This window comes from Homalodisca vitripennis, chromosome 4 (assembly GCF_021130785.1).
Source record: "Homalodisca vitripennis isolate AUS2020 chromosome 4, UT_GWSS_2.1, whole genome shotgun sequence".
Classification (NCBI taxonomy): domain Eukaryota; kingdom Metazoa; phylum Arthropoda; class Insecta; order Hemiptera; family Cicadellidae; genus Homalodisca; species Homalodisca vitripennis.
Genome location: NC_060210.1, coordinates 59,521,201 through 59,539,446, shown reverse-complemented (window position 1 = coordinate 59,539,446; position 18,246 = coordinate 59,521,201). Strand labels below are relative to the sequence as shown.

At 38.2% G+C, this 18,246-nt stretch overlaps 1 protein-coding gene across 1 annotated transcript in view; it reads right to left on the bottom strand.

The window, feature by feature from the left end:
* Nucleotides 1-3,903: 3,903 nt before the first annotated feature.
* LOC124359350 overlaps nt 3,904-18,246 on the bottom strand; it is a 109,757-nt gene continuing 95,414 nt past the window's right edge. The window contains 11 exon segments of the mRNA XM_046812026.1: nt 3,904-8,466; nt 9,354-9,584; nt 10,148-10,232; nt 10,805-10,910; nt 11,459-11,691; nt 12,323-12,586; nt 12,839-13,162; nt 13,792-13,920; nt 14,067-14,195; nt 14,198-14,233; nt 14,372-14,506. Of these exon segments, the coding sequence (XP_046667982.1) occupies nt 4,529-8,466; nt 9,354-9,584; nt 10,148-10,232; nt 10,805-10,910; nt 11,459-11,691; nt 12,323-12,586; nt 12,839-13,162; nt 13,792-13,920; nt 14,067-14,195; nt 14,198-14,233; nt 14,372-14,506 (5,610 nt within the window). The 3' untranslated portion in view covers nt 3,904-4,528.

Here is an 18,246-nt window from a genome sequence, read left to right as displayed (position 1 = left end):
GAACTCGATGTGGATGAGCTTATCGTTGACTATGAATGGAAACCAAAAGTGGACACTCAGCTCCCTTAAGTGATCCAACTTCAGGAAAGGTTTTCTGACTGTTCCTTAGCTATGGTAAAACCAATGTTATTTCACACATACAAGAGCCCTAGATTTAAAACCAAACCCCGCTGTTTGTGAATATACAAATGTGGTTTCTGATCAAATGGTGGAAAAAGATTTAATAGCATCTGGGAGCTCTATAACATGGCAAACAAAAACATTGTAATTGATGCTATTATAACAATCACGTATGACAAGAAGACAAAGTTACAAGATCAAGATGACATTGATAATGGTGATGGTCATTGAAAGAATAATGAGAAGGTTGATAAAGAATTAATAAAAATTAAATGTGGAACAAGAGATTTTAAAACCTTACAGGTACCTAGTGCATTTTGCAGGATGTAAGTCCTTAAAAGTAGTTAACAGAACATTACTATTTTATCTGTAACTAGCTGCAATGTGGAAGGGGAACTTAGCTGAGTAAGACTAATCAAAACCAGACTAAGATCTTGTGTCAGACAAATGGCTGGGCAACTGAATCGTCATATACTCAGAAAAAGATATTTTGAATTACTTGAAAATGAAAGAAGTAGTCGAAAAGTTTTGCAAAAACAGCAGTCTCTAGAAAAGAATGTTCTGTCCAAAATTTAACTACAGTAATGACTTTTTGGTTTTCTATGACAGTTCTACTCATTTTAACAAACTCTCCGTTATAAAAAATGAAACCATTAGGTATGCTAAAAAAATTTTATTAACATACCTCATCATGAGGTAATTCTTGGAAAAGCAAGATTTGACATCATCGGTTGTGTCTATGATTGGATACGACAGCATACAGTAGTTAGAAACAATGGTTCTCCTATCGGTCAGGGCAGCACATAGCAATAGATATTGATTGGAAATCGTCACAGTTTCTATTATCCTAAAAGTCCCATTTTACTAAATTAAACTGACATTGATAAACAATGTGTTTTATGTCCTAAAAAAATTACTAAATTAAATCCTCATAATTTGTATTTACACTATTTATAACATAACTCTTACCACCCTCTGAATTTACTTAAGGAGTGTGCAACTTATTAAAGCAGGCTAACACACACTCGCATCACCCATAAGTCACCGGCTAACAAAAGGCCTTATAAATCATTATTTGAAATTGTACTTACCCCCTTCATTGCAAAACACCCAGAGCATACACAATATAATATAACATAAAACACACACTCTGCACAGTTACTGAAAATAAAGTTAATTAGCTCCTGACTCAAATATAACAATATCAGGTTAGTAACACATTATGGAAAGGTCAAAGTTCCATCTCAAATACTAGAGGCAAACTAAGCATATATTAATGGCCGAAGGTCGCCGATCGGAGATGACAGCACCCGGAGTGAATTTGGTGTGTATCCGATCGGAGACGTTAGCAGCGAATGTGTTAATGTCTCATCGTATGTAATAAGTAAATTTGTTAAACATAGGTTTTTTTTTTTTTTTTTTTTTTTTCCTTTGGGATATTGGGGTGGATTCCTAGATCCTCACACGTCAACCTGAGCTTATTGTGTGCCCCTTTGATGTTAGAGGGGTAAGCCTATCTTCGTGCCCTTAATTAGGCTAAGAAGCTTTTCCCCGATACTAGCATCTGGTTCGTCGCCTGGTTGTTTATCACCGAAAAGAGCCCTTCTCCTTGCTCCCAGTCTCTCACAGTCCAGTATTATGTGTTTTGCAGTCTCTTCAGACGTATTGCAGAGTCTACACTCCGAGTCCTCATTTCGTAAACCTAGAGTGTTTAGGTGTTTCCTGAAGTGGCCGTGTCCAGTGATCAAGGCAATCACTTGCTTAACCCGATCCCTCCCCAGCCCCATCAGCCATCTGGTGAATCCGGAGCTAGAATCGGCAAGCAGTCTTTTGCCGAGTGCTTGTCCTTGGTGACTCTGCCACCGCAAGCGGTGTGTCTTCCTGGACCATTTGTTTATACTTTGATAAGCGGCTGACTTGCTTATACCACAACTCGGTTCTGGACCGGTGTATGGCATGCTTGCTCCGCTTTTGGCAAGCCTGTCGGCGCATTCGTTGCCACCTATGCCTGTTTGGCCCGGTACCCAACCAAGACGCACACAGTTGCGTGATCCAAGCTTGCAGAGAGTGTTAAAGCACTCCCACACAAGCTTGGATGAAATGCTGTTGGAGTCAAGAGCTTTAAGAGCTGCCTGACTGTCTGACATTATACAGATGTTCATTTCCTGGTACCTTCTGGTGAGGCCTAGGTTGGCACAGGCTAGGATACCATAGGTTTATACAAAATAAATTCTTCCACAATTTCTTCCAAAGGTGGAAATTGTCTTGGAAGGTGGAGGGGATTCTTTGCACAAGGGAGAAAACCTTTGGTACAGTTTTTTAAATATCCGTTAAGTGCCTCCATTGACACTGCTTACTATACCAAAGATGTAATTCCTCAATTTTTTATTGATTGCCTTAACCAATTAGTTTCCTGGTCTTCCTCTGCTTTACATTATCATCTTACAAAACACGCACTAATGGCTTAGTCCAGTAGATATAGTAACTACCAAGTCAAGCGATGATGTGAGGCTGCTACTTGGAATTTTGACCTCTGAGCAATCCTATCTTAGCAATCAGTGTGACTACCTAGCCATTGGTGACCGTTTGGAAGTTACTTTTAAGCCATTGGTCCTGAGGCAATGCTAAAAAGAGGACTTCCTAGTCTTAATTCCACGAATAAAACAGGATCTCCCTTTCTTAAAATCATTCTTAGACATTTTATGCCATAGTCTTTAAAATAGGCAAATGCCTTATTCTTAATGTGCAATGAGCTTAGTAAGAATTACCTCATAGTCTAGAATTACAGAGTCAGTTTGCATTATACAACTAATGACCTTTATCAATAGAGAAATTTTGTCTATCAAGAAAAAATTTTGTAATAGTTGTGGTGAAGATCAAAATGGGAGGTTATCTAGAGTAAAAATATGAACTGATAATTTTGTTTTTTAAATTATTTATTTTCAATTTTGAGATATTAAAATTTGACAGTTTGACTGTAAAAGTTATATCACCTAATGGTACACAGATAAAGAGTCTGAAAGTTACAACTTCAAGATCTGTATATGGTTAGCTGACGCATTTTAAATTTATTCACTTGTCACACTTGGTTTTAAATACACCAAATTTAGAAGAACATGATCTGAGAACAAACATATTGTGTATTTAAAATTTATTTTTTTAACACTTAAGATACTTTCTCATTTCAACCTTTATCACAAATATCATAGCTGGCAATTAATTCCTCTCTCAAGAAACTTCTTCTATTGATTTTAACAAAAACCAGATTGTTTGTTTATAGAATGCAAATTGACCTCCTGGATTGTCAGGCTTGATACCTTATGTTAGTTAAAAAGTATAAAAATAATTGTTGAAACCTAATGTTCGTAACTAATGTTTATCTACTAGTGATAAAAACTCACTGCGATGGAACTGAATAATTTTCTTCCTCACATTCTTATCCAACAATAAAAATTCTTTATAACACAAAACCAGAGTTCAATTTACCCAATACATAAGCCATGGAATTAGAATGCTCGTAATAGGAGTATTTCATCAAGCCCTAGATAGTTGATAAAAAGTTCTTGAATTCACAGATTGTAAAATTTATACTTATTAAATTATGAGTGGAATCATTTGTGAAAGTATGTTTCAAAAGGTTGTATAATGTCTAATATTACTATTCAAATAATGGAATTTCATGTTATACAGAATTCAAAAACATGTACAATCAGGTCCAAAACGCTACTGGCAAGCAGTTAAATAATCTCTTACATTTTTAAAAGGTCTGACAATAAAACACAATTTCCTATTGAACTTATTTTATTACAAAACCAATAATGTTTTTAAAACAAAACATTACTGGGCAAATAATGTACAATTTTGCATTCACCCGCAATGGATGAATTAATACTTTTTATAACAGTCTGAGATCATTAGAATACAACATTCAAAGTAACAAACATCAAACTTTATAACATATCATATCTCTCTAACAACATACATCTATTAAAACAGCCTTCAAACTTGTTCTAGTGATAGTACTTCACAGCTTTTTGCAAGGTCCTGTGTTATTACAATCTTTAATAAACAAAAGTCACTGTTACATATTAACTGTTGTAATACTGATTGCATACAAAACCTACTGCATATTCAATATCATAAAGTGAAAGACAATAAATAAATTATTTTCAAAAATATATTCAAATATATGATAGCAATTAAAAAATTATGTTCCAATCAAAACTTCATAAAATAATTTGCCTTACTTGAAAAATTACAATAATTTAAACTCTTTTTTTGCATATAAATAAAAAACCTTGTAAATATTCACTTTTAAATTACTGCCAGCAATAAAAATAATTCCTTAAACCTATAATTTTTAACATAATTTTCAGGTACTTGAAAAATATAAATTTTCAAAAGAAAATCAGGTTTTTGGTTTAAACCTGGACATATAAAAGTCACAGTCTGAACAATAGATAGCTGGATGTTGAACTTGTTTCTTGCGACATAAATTGCAAGGATTGCTCCTCAAATGTGGAACACCCGAAGGTTGAGCCGTCCTTTCCGGGATCTTACTAACACTTTCCAGTTGTTTGGGGTGCGGAGGTGGCTGATAAGGAGGATGCCTTACAGGAGTAGGGGTGGGGTTTGAGTTGTATTGGTGCCCTCCAGTCTGCGAGTGGTTGGTTATCAGATGGTGGCTGGGTGGTTGGTTCGGTTGGGTCAGTTGACTGTGACTAGTCAACTGAGGATGTTGTTGGTTGTAAATGGGTTGTTGAGGGTGATGGTTTGGTTGTTGGGTTTGCTGTGAATGATGGTTCACCTGTTGAGGTTGTACCTGGTGGTAGGCACTCTGTTGATACATAGGGTGTGGTGGATGTTGATAGACATGGATTCCAACTGACGGTGGCATCTGACCATGTGGACTAGTCGGGGAGAGTGGCCTATGATTTGCTGAACTGAGAGAATTGTACATATTTCCTTGTGATGAAGTATGATGATTCTGATCCACTATCAGATTTCCAGATGAAGTTGGTACCCTCTGGTAGATTTCCGACCTTACTGGCAAACCGTTGGTTCCAGAAGGGTCTTTTCTGGGTGGTGGTGGATGTTGGTACTCTGGTGGAGGGAGATCCTGCTGGTACATGGCTTGAGGTCTGGCTCTGACAGTAGTGTGTTGGTGTACTGGTGGACTATTGACAAATCTTGAGTTCTGATCAACTAAACTGTGAGGACTCCTCAGAGATCCATTACCGGTTTGGTGACTGTATAAGCCCTGGGACGGATGCATGTATCTCGTTTCTACTTGAGAGTGATTGAGGTTGTCACTGATGCGATGTTGTATGTTCATTGGATTACTCAAAGCTGTGCTTAGCTTTCTGCCATCGTGGCTGTGCCCATTAGGAATCTGTTGATGACTGAGAGGCCGATTCATGATTGGAGATTGCTGAGGGAGTCCATGAGTTTGACTTCCTGGTGTTGGAGCAATTGAAATTACAGGTTTATACGGATACTGATGAGTCTGAGGTTGAGAAACAATCTGATAAGGAGAGTTTGTAAGATGACCCTGTGGTGGGGGAACCTGCTGATATGGAGATGATGTAGCAACTGGAGAGGGGGCTGCAGACTGTGCTACAGGATACTCCGATACTGAAGAGTGATGGTTCTCCATATGGGGTGAATCTGACTGGTTAGTCTGAATGTTTGATTGGTGAGTATAGGAAGCAGAGTTTGTATAAGAAGGAGCTTGAGTGGAATAGTGTACTGAAGCCTGAGATTGTGGGGTTTGTGGTGAATAACTCTGAGAGTGCTGAGGATGGACATGAGGCTGATGATGACTTTGCTGATACATCTGTGTCTGGTGGTTGTGGGATTGTTGAATATTGTAAGGTGTCACACTGTGCATCGATGGACTGCTGTTGGATTGGGATTGAGTAATAATGTTAGGCTTCGTTGGCAATACTTGATTAATTAAAGGTCTTGACATCACCGGAGACTGCTGAACTCCCTTAACACTTAGCTGTTGCTGTCCAGAAAAGTGCCGTTGAATGTTTGATGCATGATCCTGGTGAATCATATGCTCTCCATTCGTATTTGGTAAGTATTGATGCTTGATATCGTTCAATGATGCAGTCGATATAGTTGGCAACGAATTCATATGATATGTAAAACTTTCTGAAGTCAATCCTGGACTGGGAATGTTTGGTTTGTCAATTCCGTTTACAACAGGACCTGTATTATTTTCTTGTTGATTCTTCTGACCATAATTGCCAGAATCAGTTCTCTTCAAGGGAATGACTGACTGAATTGTAGTTTCTCGTATTTCCTGTGGACTGTCTTTGTGTAAAACAGACCTAAGAACTCTTTCTAAAATTGGGTTTGGTATGTAACTATCTACTTCATCTTCATCAGCAGTAGCAACCAAAACGACTTGCTCACAGAACGTTACGTTTTTCTTCTTACCAGATTTCCTCCTTGGTTCATGACTGTCAAAATGTTGTTTTGCAGGGGCTATGTTGTTGTTGGCAAAAGAAATATCGTTTTCATTACTTTTACTGTTATCATGTGAGAGATCAAACCCATTCATATGAGCAGTAATCAAACTGGAGTCATAAGTCAGAGAATTGATGATTGTATTATTGCTAACCTGAGCATCATAGAGATGTGAGTTATCTGTTATGATCGGACTAGCTCGTGATGGTTTATTTGAAAACTGTTGAACAGATTCTATTTCTTTATCAATCTTTATCTTTTCAAACCTAGATTTCAAATCTTTAACGGAAGTCGTTTGTTGACTGTTTGATCCATGTTCGTGGATTGCTGGTGGTGTCAATCTTTCTCTAGTATCATAGTGTTGAATTGATTCTATCGACTTGGTTGGAGTCAAAATTCTGTTTCCAACTAAAACAGGACTTTCTATTTTACCATTCTGGGTGAGACCATTTTTACCTTTAAGAGCAGCCTGTTTGGCTTGAAGTTCTCTCAACCAAGTTTCACCTCCTACAGCTCTAGCTGCCTCATAAGACTCCGCAGCAGCTGCAGCTTTTGCTTCATTCTCTGCAAGAATTTGCAAACGTTTCTGCTGTACTTGGGCTAAAAGGCTTTCTGGTGATGGGGGCCTGACTGGAACTTCCTCAGGTTCCTGTGACACAATTTCGGGGGGAGGTGGTGGAAAATCCTCACTTGGCTGTCGAGAGTGTGATACTGAGTTCAGAGGAGAGGGATAAGGTGGTAGAGGAAACCCGTTGACATCACAAGGGACTCCAGAGTCTACCTCGTCCCTTGCAGCCTGAGGTGACTGCTCCTGATGAACTTGAGCTGTAGTAACCACTTTTGTGTGTTGTTGATATCCTTGCAGTAGAAATCCACCATTAGCATAAGTAACAGATTCAATTTTCTTAGTTTCACCATAACTTGCAGGGATGTAAGGTAAAGATTGTGGCTCTCGAGACCACTCATCATTTCTTTCATTCATCATGTTTTGTTTTATGTCGTCCATTGGTAATGGGAAAGGAGGGCGGTCTGTTTTACTCAACTGTGAAGTTGTTCTCAATGGAGGAGGTGGAGGAATTTTCGCCATTTGAAGAATTTTGCTGCCATGGAAACTCTTTCTCATCAATTTACTTCTCTCCAGATTTGGATTGCCAGAAAATTCAAGATGTCCTTCTGACAAATACCCACTTAATCCCATTTGCTTATCCATCTTTGACCCAACATTTGAATCATCTTTAGATAATGCTTTGGTCTCATCCTTTACTGAATCCTTGGGAGCAACCTCATCTTCTCGTAAATCTGGCATGCTACGATTTTTCCTTCTAATTAGCCCACCCATCAGAAGTTTTCTCCTTATTTTGTGCTGCTTCTTATTCTGTTTCGGCTCTTCTACTTTTGTCTGTTTTTTTGCTTCTTTAGAGAGTGAATTTGAAACAAATTCCTTTTCTTTTGCAGTCTTGTTATTTCGTTCCTCACTCCGAGCACGTTTTTCACCTTCTTTTTTGCCATTTAATTTCGATCTACTTGAATATAAACTCCTTCCTGGTCGATCATACATAAGATATTCCTCATCTTCAACAGCTGTTTTTGTTTTAGTCGCACGTGATAGCAATCCTTTCTTGCTCTTGGGAAGAGTTGCGTATATTTCAATATTTTTCTGAGCTGGCCTTTCAGGAGCTACCACTGTTGGTGGTTCCCGGGGACCAGTCTTGGCTGACGGCAATTGAGTGGGCATAGTATTTACTAGAAGTTCTCGGCTGTTCTGGCGGGAGTGGTTACCCTTATCTCTTGAGTTCTGTCGAGAATGAGAGCCAGTTGATCCTCGGTTACTGCAGCCACTGCCTTCTCTGCTATGTCTTCCTTCTGGATCTGGAAAGTAAAAATAATTTAAGTTTACTAATCACATATGTACAATTGGTTATGTCATATGGAGAATATTTTTCATTAAATATCAAGAAAACTGTACAAGCACCTGTTACAACGTAATTTTCATACATGTTCTACTTCTTAACTTCTTAAAGGCTTTCGCCCCAACCCATGAGGTTTTGTATTAAAAATTTGCACTTTCGCACATCATTCTTACTTTTATTGGATTCCTTGATAGTAAAATGGCAGAATGACAGTAAGTTAAAATCAATACTCTTGTTTATTACTTTACTGCAATACGTGCATGCCGTTCTGCTACTGAATATTGTATTCATCTATTGTGATGACCACAAAAAACTGATGTTTTTGTTTTTTAGGTGAGAAATGACAGAAGGAACACTGTGTTCTTATAAATAAATTGTAATAACATTTATTTCAAATTTCATTATGTGCAAATTTTTTTAAACCATTGTAACATTGAGACTCATTTCCGTTATGTCAAAGCCAAAACACACAATCATAATTTATTATAATATTTTGTTGTAATTACTAAACTACTTAAAAATAGCTATTTTTTACCACTGTCTAAGAATGAAAAAGTAGTTAAAGTGATAACGACTATGGATCATATTGGTTATGTTGTGATTTTATGTGCTAGTTTTGAAAATGAAATAGAACAATTTTTTCTGAACAGAAAGATGTTTCCATGATTATAGAAATCAAATTCATTTTGAACAACAAATTCAACAAAACAAGTCTCTTGTAAATATCCTAAAACATAAAGTGTTGCACTCTAAGCTAAATTAAATTTATCAATGCTGTAAACAATTACTTCATGCCAAGGAAATATTTAAAGAAACAAAATTAACAATAATCTATATAACACTTACGCTTGCTAGGTTCTTCCAGTTTCTTGTGCAGAGATCGGGCACGCATGACGCAGGTGTTGTGTTTCATACGAGCCGCACTGGCAGTCTGAGGGTTGCTGTAGGGGGCGTCCATGGCGGCACGTGCCTTGTTAGCTGCTGCATGGCACAGCGATAGTGCAGTCACCAGGTCTTCCGCAGCCTCCGACTTGCCCAACAGCTGATCTGCCTCCAAGCAGAGTCGCTCACAGTCATCTACAACAGGTCCACAGACACTTATATGATATTCTGGATCATCTTTGCAATGTATCACATTTTCTTTTAATCAAATTCACTTACTTTATTGTTCACTGCTATGGAAATGATGCCTTTACCCTTAAAATAACAAGTCTACTGACACAAATTTAGTTAAGAAATTTTAATTTTACTTAGTCATATTGGTTCATTTATACATTAAATATACATAGAACATAAAGTTTTAGCAATAAGCTTACGGTAGGGTGAAAACCTTTTTACTAAAGTTATAAACAAAACTATAGAATGTAGTAATTCAACTTTTATAATGAACATGTGTATCACATCTGGTCATTAGTTTGTTATTTCAAATTTTACGAACACAACGTGAGCAACGTTGCTGAAATAAAATATATAATTTCTGCAAAAAACAATATTGTACGGGCATTTACACCTAACCTATTATAACGTCCCAAAATAACTGATTTTGTGCGAAGAGACAGTACCTGTTAGGATCACAGACAACTTCCTCAATATGCAGTTATCAATATGCAATCTAATCAATATATCACATGATTACTCACCTGTAGATGCTGATACACTAGAGTTGTACTGATTAAGCAGAACACACCCAGTTGGCGACTGATGCCCCTCAGGTATCTGGGCCAACTGAAAAAAGATAAGGTGATGTTTACTCCAACAAAAAGTTTTTGTGATGAGCTAAAGCTAACTTAATCTATGCTTTTGCTTCTTACCACTGCTTTTACTATTTTTGTCGCTCGTTTTATTGTTTTGTTTGTTATTATATTCATTATGAAGAGATAAAAATCAATCATTGGAAGCTAAAAACCTGGTGCCTCAAACTTCGTTTTTTATACTTTCTATGAGATTTATCTTACAATTGTTAAACAATGTTGAATTGACATTGTTTGTGTGTAGGATTTTAAATTTGTGAATATAAAAATTTTGTGGTTTGAGTGTATGCTCTTTAATAAGAAAATTGTTACTTACCAGTCATCTAGACATTATCAATAATTATTAATAAAATAGAGAAAGAGAGGGGCCTGACTGAATTATTTTGCTCAGAGCCCATCAATGCTGTGTGCAGCACTGCCTATATTAGTTTTTGTTACAATTATTAATGAGACTTCGCTCAGAGCCCATCAATGCTTTGTGCAGCACTGCCTACATTAGGTTTTGTTACAATGATTAGTAATTGTCCAGTGTCCAGTGTAGCTTACCTGCAAGTTATGCTTGAGCGTCTGCTGCAGAGGGAGGCTGTCATTGGAGGACAAGGAGTAGGAGTCGTAACCTTGGTCACAAGGGCCATCTGACTGCTTTACTCCTCTGTGCATCATACATGGTTGGTTATACATTGCATATATAATAAAAGACAGGAATAATAAGTAAGTTGACAAATTCCATTATTATCACTAATCAGTTTACATCTAAACCTTGAACATGTTAAAATTTTATTTTCACTTGAATGCATTCGTACAACTTAAATGTATCCTGATACTGATATATGATATTAATTAACCATTATTACATCAATCTCTTGTTTTTTCCATTGGATTAATTTTGATTAAAATAATATGATACTGTTACCAACATGAGAAATCCACACATCACTTATGAGTGACTCAAACATTGTTTTCATGAATTCCTCAAGAGGATAAATTTTCTCTCATCCCTTAGAAATTTAAATATATATAATATATATAAATTTAAAGAAACTCAAAATACTTGTAAAAGACCACATTTAAATGTATAACAATGTAAAATAGTAACATAAAATTTCTATATTTGAACAAAAGTTATGATCGTAATTACATCTGTATGTTAAATCAGATTAAAATATACCATTTCTATAGAATAGTCAGGTATCAACATACCGGAAGTGCATCTTGCCGACAATGTAGTGGTAGGGGTTCTCCAAGGATGTGGAGGAGGAGGAAGAGGCGCTATTACGGTCTCCACTCCAGTTGCCTGAGTCTCTCCTGACCAGCTCGGTTCCTGGACGCAGTGGAAACCCCTTCTGTCGCGGGGACTCGGGCGGTGTGTCTCCGAACATGGCGGCCTGTAGGTGCGTCAGGTTCTGGTAGTCGTTATTGTTCAGGGTAGGTCGCTACAACACATCATCCGTTAGATTTTGACAGTAGTAGTATTTCAAAGTCAGATAAGAAAAGAAACAATAGTATAACTTAGAAACTGATCAAACAATTTTATTGGTCACAGATCTCACTGGTTTAGACAACCACATACTATAACTATATCAATAACAATAATTTCTTGAAAATATTTCTGAGTGGAGCCCAGTAGTCCTTGCTTTGTGTGCTCAAATACAACACAGAGTGAACGAAAAAGAAAAGAAACTGCTTATGAGTGCACTAAATGTCAAGTAACACTTTGCATGTATCAATGTTTAAAAAATTATCATACTTTGCTAAAATTCTAAACAGAAATAAAATGTATAGTTATAACACTTATAAGATGCATGCAAATGGTCCATATTCAGTATTTAGTCTTTTTAATCTATCAATGCATTTTAAATACATACAACTAGAAAGTTTTCTTTACTGCCTAGAATTCATTAATGATAATTTTGCTTACTCTAGTATACACTAGGTAAGTTTGACTGTTATAGCTAGCAGTAGTCCTCAACAGGTTAAAACAGTACCTATTAATCTTAGAAATCATTTTGCAGCGATTTGTTTACTATGTATTTTTTTTTATTCCAAATCAACAATGATACCAACCTGAGCTCTTAGTGGTTCATGCTGCGTCTGTTCTGGATTCGGTGTAACGGCTCTCCGCTGAGTGGTGAGTCCCAGACCACTGGGCTTCTCGGGGCTGGGGGTGAGTGAACGGCGTGCTGTGGGACCCGCCGGAGCCACCAGTTGGGGTTTGGTCACTCTAGTCACACACTTGGGGGCCCCACTGGTGTCTATTGGTGAGCCTTCTGGCACTGCAAACAGCAGTAGCAGTGGCTGGTACCGGCCTCTCCGGCATTTCTCTACCACCTAAAGAAAACATTAATACCGGTATAACTACTGCAACAATATCAACTTTAGTACAAAAATATGAGTATTTTATAACACCTAGCATTAACGGTTATTACTATCACAGTAGGCATTCAATTTGATGTTAGTACTGATTTCATTTTCAACCTAGCAAAGCCTCTAAAATGTGCGTTTTCTGAGAAATAAATTTATCTTAAAAACCATAATATAATATTGCAATCAAGAGTTACAAAACTATTCAAAGCCACTCACTTGTTCCCATCTTGGACCAACTTCCCTGACGGTGGCGTCATCGAAGTATATCCACAGACGGAGCTTGGTATGGAAGAAGAAAGTAGAGTAGTGTTTGCCGTAGTAGGTGACAACTCCAACTAGCTCGTGGGAAGTGGGAGGCACGTTAGCAGGGGTAGGGGTGTGGAAAACATCACTGAGTCGCAAGGACGTGCGGAGGGTGCCCAGCAGGGACATGATGTGATCCAGAGAAGGGCGCTCGGAATCCCACACCACACCCACCGACACTATTTCAGGCCAGTTGGTCAGCGTGCGACGGATCTGGATCTTGGCTCCACAGGCACTCTGTGACAGAATAACAGTTATTCGGATTTGAAGCCTGAATCTAAAAATGTGTTACTTACTACAAGCATCTTATATAAATAATCTTCAAAATAGTCTATTTTTATAGTGATCAAAGAGCTAAATAGAAGATTGGACTATTTTACACAACTTTTCCTCTCAATAATATAATATTCATCATACTTTTCTTAAAAATATACAGTAATTATATTAGAGATTCGTCACTGTTGTTTTTTTCAGCTATATTTTTATAACTTATAATGAATTGAAAGAAGGTCTTAGATATTCTTTGATGACACTATGGTAAATCTGCATAACACTGCTATTATGATTAGAACTTGACCTGATTAAGAAACTGTTCAGTTGGTAAGATATCAAGTGTTTGCTAAACAGAGGGTAGGAAGATTTGTAATAATGCAAAATAGACTGCAGTTATATTTAATGAGTTGTCAATCCAATACTTTTAAAGCTCTTTGTAAGAATTAATATTGCACCTTAGTTAATAACAAAATTATTACACAAAGAGGATCACCACTGATTATAAACATTAAACATTGTTTTTGCCAATGATATATCAGCCGTCACGTTTATTATACAGTATTGTACTACTTAGAGTTAAGGCAACTACTTACAGGACAGTCCCGGATATCGCCCATGCCTCCCGCTTTTTTGAGCAGCTGCCCAAAGAGATCTGGATGGGAGGGTGTAGAACATTGCTTTGCTTGTGAAGTCAGTGCAGATGCAGACACATAATGAACCATCTAAAAATAAAAACGCACTATTAGGTACTATCAAGTCAACCTGTATCCAAAATCTTACCGAAGTTATTCAGAGCTACTGTCAAGGTTCCATGAAAGTAGTTTGATATCTGTAATACTATTGACTGTTTACAACATGAAAGACTGACCTGAGTGAAAGGCAGAGGTTCAGAGGTGGCACCACATGCGCCGCACACACTCTGTTCTACGAGTGTCATGGCAAACTTCTGGTGAGGGATGCAGTGTCTGGCATTGCACATATCCTCTGACTCCCCACACACGCAATATGGTAGTGAATCCGTGTCAGGATATTTTCCTGCAACATTCAATCAAAGTTGTAGAAAACGAATAGAAAATTGATGAATATGTTTTATACACAAATTATTAACACAATTTAAGTACTTTGTCTAGTTCAGCAGATATAGGTAATCAACCAAAATGAATCAATACTCACAAAGCACTCTGCAGCATCATCCATGAAGCCCAACTGAAATCGTTGTTGATCGAAGAATGATTCTGCCAACGCCCTCCGCAGAGCATCAGGAGGCAGCGCAGTCTCATGGCTGAATTGTAGTTGTGAAAACAGCTCCTGAAAAAGAATCATGAGCATGCCAATGAATGATATTAAGGTAAAATTCTGATAATAATTACATTTGCTGACATGCAGGAAATATTTATAATATCTTTGGTGAAATCTTGGTAGACTAACAATAATAGTATCAGTTTGGTACTATGGTTAACAAGGCAAGGTATCAGTTAGACTTTGACAGCCATTTGATACATCCTTGAACATTAAGGTGGAATACTCGAGACCAAGATAAGGTTGGCGCAGTTAAGAGTTGCTTGGCAAAACTTTCACGAAATTTTATCCTAGCAGAAACTCAAAAGCATATGTCGGCTTTAGGTAACTATCGAAGGTTCAGTGGAGTGGTGACCTCGACACCACTGATACCATCGGTTGGCTAATTATTGCCATTCGTACAAGCGCGGGCGCGCCGTACCTTGCTGTGCCGATTAACAGCGTCCGCTCGCGCCGCCACGCCGATATATATTTCTCAGAAGAGAGCGTATATGCTCGTAGTTCACAAAACCTTCGTGCATGCGCGGGTAATATTTCTACCAAGGATTTGTTTGAGAGAATATTTTCTATGCCCACTCAAAATTGCTTGAAGTGTTGCCAGATTTTGTTATTTTTATGGTAAACCCATATTACCGCATATACTACTATAAGAAGATGACAAGCGTGCAGTTGTTCATAACTGGATCACAAAATTATAATCCATGTCACCAACGTACATCTGATAGTGAATGTCCGCATGATAAAATCTATCCTTGTAATCCTCTACGTGGCTATACATCAGCGTTGCCTCTCCCAGGGAGTCGACACAATGGTCAATAACTTCTATTGTCCCTCGGCCCGGCGCGGCGGTCTCGCTGTGGCTGAAAGAAAGCTGGCCGCTCTACCCTACCAATTCGCCACGGTGCTTCTGCCCGCGGTCTACTGAGCTCGTCTACTCATGGAATATACGATGTCATCCGTACCATATCTATTTATCACCGATATTGTGTAACGTACAAACATATTTTGTTTCCTGCCAACATAAAAAGTACTAAACATCATGGAAGAGGTTTGAAAATGTGGTTAGTCATCAACTTAAACATTGCGTTTGGTGAGATTGTTATAAATAAATAACCTCGGAAGCAAAACCATACAATTTTGTGTTGCGATGAAATGGTTAGCTCATTTCTTTGATGCTCATTTCTTGAAAAAAAAACTGGCTGCACTTACAATAATTCGATTTTTATAGAGGGTTTCTATGTTTGCTCAGACGACCCTGCTGTACTTCTTTTTCTCTAGTTGTCACTACCAACAGTTCGACCAAATCAGGTGCTTCCGTTGTCTAATTGCCATGGGAAGTTCACACACCGGTGCTTCCGCTCACGCTCACACACTCGACACTAGCTGTCACGCCCTCCTACACTTCACTAAGCTCTTGTCTGCGCTGACACTGTGACTCATCTCCTCCCGCTACTACTGAACAGGTGCATCCTGAGGTCTCTGTCAGGTGACAAAGGAGGTTCTACTGGTAGTAATAACGAACATCTTCAACAACTAGGTAACTAATCACATGTGTTTTCCTTTGTTATAAATTATAAACACGGTTTCGGGTATATCTGTCTTCCGCTGTTGGCAAATTCTTCAGGCTTGTGTTTTGACATAATAAATTTGGCAAAATGTCGTAATCCTGTTGAGGGGCATGTTCTTTTGTATTTCAATTTCTTATTATTACTGTATTCAAAACAATCCTATGGCTACGAAAACTATGCTCTGGGTAGTGCTTGTTGATAGTGAATTAAGGGCACGTAACTCATAAAAATAGATGGATCAATTAAAAAATATAATGTAAAAAATAACTACAAGGTTTTTATTGTGTCCTGAAAGTAATCGTGAGTACACAAACATTTTTGCTCGATGGAGACCAACACGAATCTTCTTGAGCCACAGCCAGCAAGTAGCGAGTGGGCGGGAGAAGTGGATGGGTTTCCCGCGCGCGCGCGCGAAGAGGACGTTGCCTTCGGTGCCTGGTCTGGTCTCGACCGAGGAGTAGCTGGCACAAGAGTAGCACGCTATATAATCTCCGCTGAGAACTGAGAGGCTATAATATGTTTTACAGCCCAACGCACTCCCAGCAAGCTCCAACAATTTGTCAGCCATATTTGACTCACGTGCTATTATTTGACAATAAAGTTTACTCATTAACTGAGACCAGTGCAATTCTTTCGACGTTCATTTTGCTGTGGAGTGCTTCAAAGAAAATGTCACCATGTGGTCTTATGTATAATGTTACTCCTGCAATAACTAAGCCAGTAAAATAAGTCTTTGTTTGAAAATAAAAATAATGAGGTAAATACACATCAATATTTTACATACAACTTTCAGCTGCAGTAGACAAAACACACGAACTCGTCAGAGGTCAGCAAATGAATGAAGTCACTGTGCCTTACAAGAATTAAAAATGTTATTCATAAGTGACAAAGACATATCCGTCCTTCAAATTGCAATAAGAATTCCAAAATGTACAGCATCCACTACGTGACCTGTTGCGCGTGAGTTGGCTTGATGCCGCAACAAATGCCTTGTCGTGTCATTGTGTACATCAGCTTCAGGCTTTATAGCTTTTAATATTCATACGGTAAGACATGTGTTGATCCTTGTAGGACACCGAATTAGTTTGTGAAGGTATTCAGAAGGTTCATGCTAACGTTAGTTCAGTTCAATCAACTTTTGCTCACCGAGATCAATTGCTCGTTGAATGACCAATATATTGGTTCTTAACTATCCTACGGTGTTAGATTCATTCTAAAAATAAAACTATATAATCGTCATTCACCTCAGTATACGTTTGAAGATGTTAGACTAAATAATTTTTAAGACATCAAGGACTATGCACCTAAAAACTTCTTCCATAAAACCATCAACTCCTGAATATTTTTGGTCTATCGGGCCAAAGCAGAAGTATCTAAATCTTACTGGCACTACGGGATCCTATCAAGCGTTTATCTCAAACGCAGCCGTTGGTTTCATTCCATATGATGGCGACTCGACGGTGACCGTCGTTAATCTCCCATCGTAATCTCTGCTGTTGGCGGGAACAAGACTATGGCCACGACCGGGCGCCCTTGGAGCGACCAGCTGTGGTCGCAGCCGGTCCAGACAAAACAAAACATACGCGAGTGCATCTCGTAAAACCAGCTGAGTGCATCATCCTCTGTGTTGGCGCGCGCGGGAAGAGCCGCGGAGGTCGTGACTTGAGATTTGATGGAAATCACTGCGGCAGCACACCGAGTCGTGCGCTAAGAGAAAAGAGGGGAGCGCTTCTGCCGTTGCTCGGGAAATTGGAACTAACAGAATGACTCGAAGAGTGTTCTGCTGAGTTGGTGCCATCAAACATCACGCTAATACTAGATGATCATCGGTTGTTAAAGAAATAACTAGTTATTGCTTTACTTCGTATTCATTGCAATGAATTGGTTGGAATTAGTGCACCAGTATCCAATGCCTGATGTTTTGTTCCGATTGAACATTTCGTCAGCACTAGCTGTATCTCTCATTTAACAAAGCTATATTAGAAAGATAGAACATGTTATAGCACTTTCAGCACAGAACTACCGAATTTCTGTTTTACTTTTACATCTCGATAAACATCTTGCGCAATTATCGAAAATCCATTTTCCTCGTATTCTAAAGCCGTGCAAATCAAGAAGAAGATTTACCAATAGCTCAAATTTAACCACGTCTATTCCTTACCGTTTCGTATATTTCCCGCA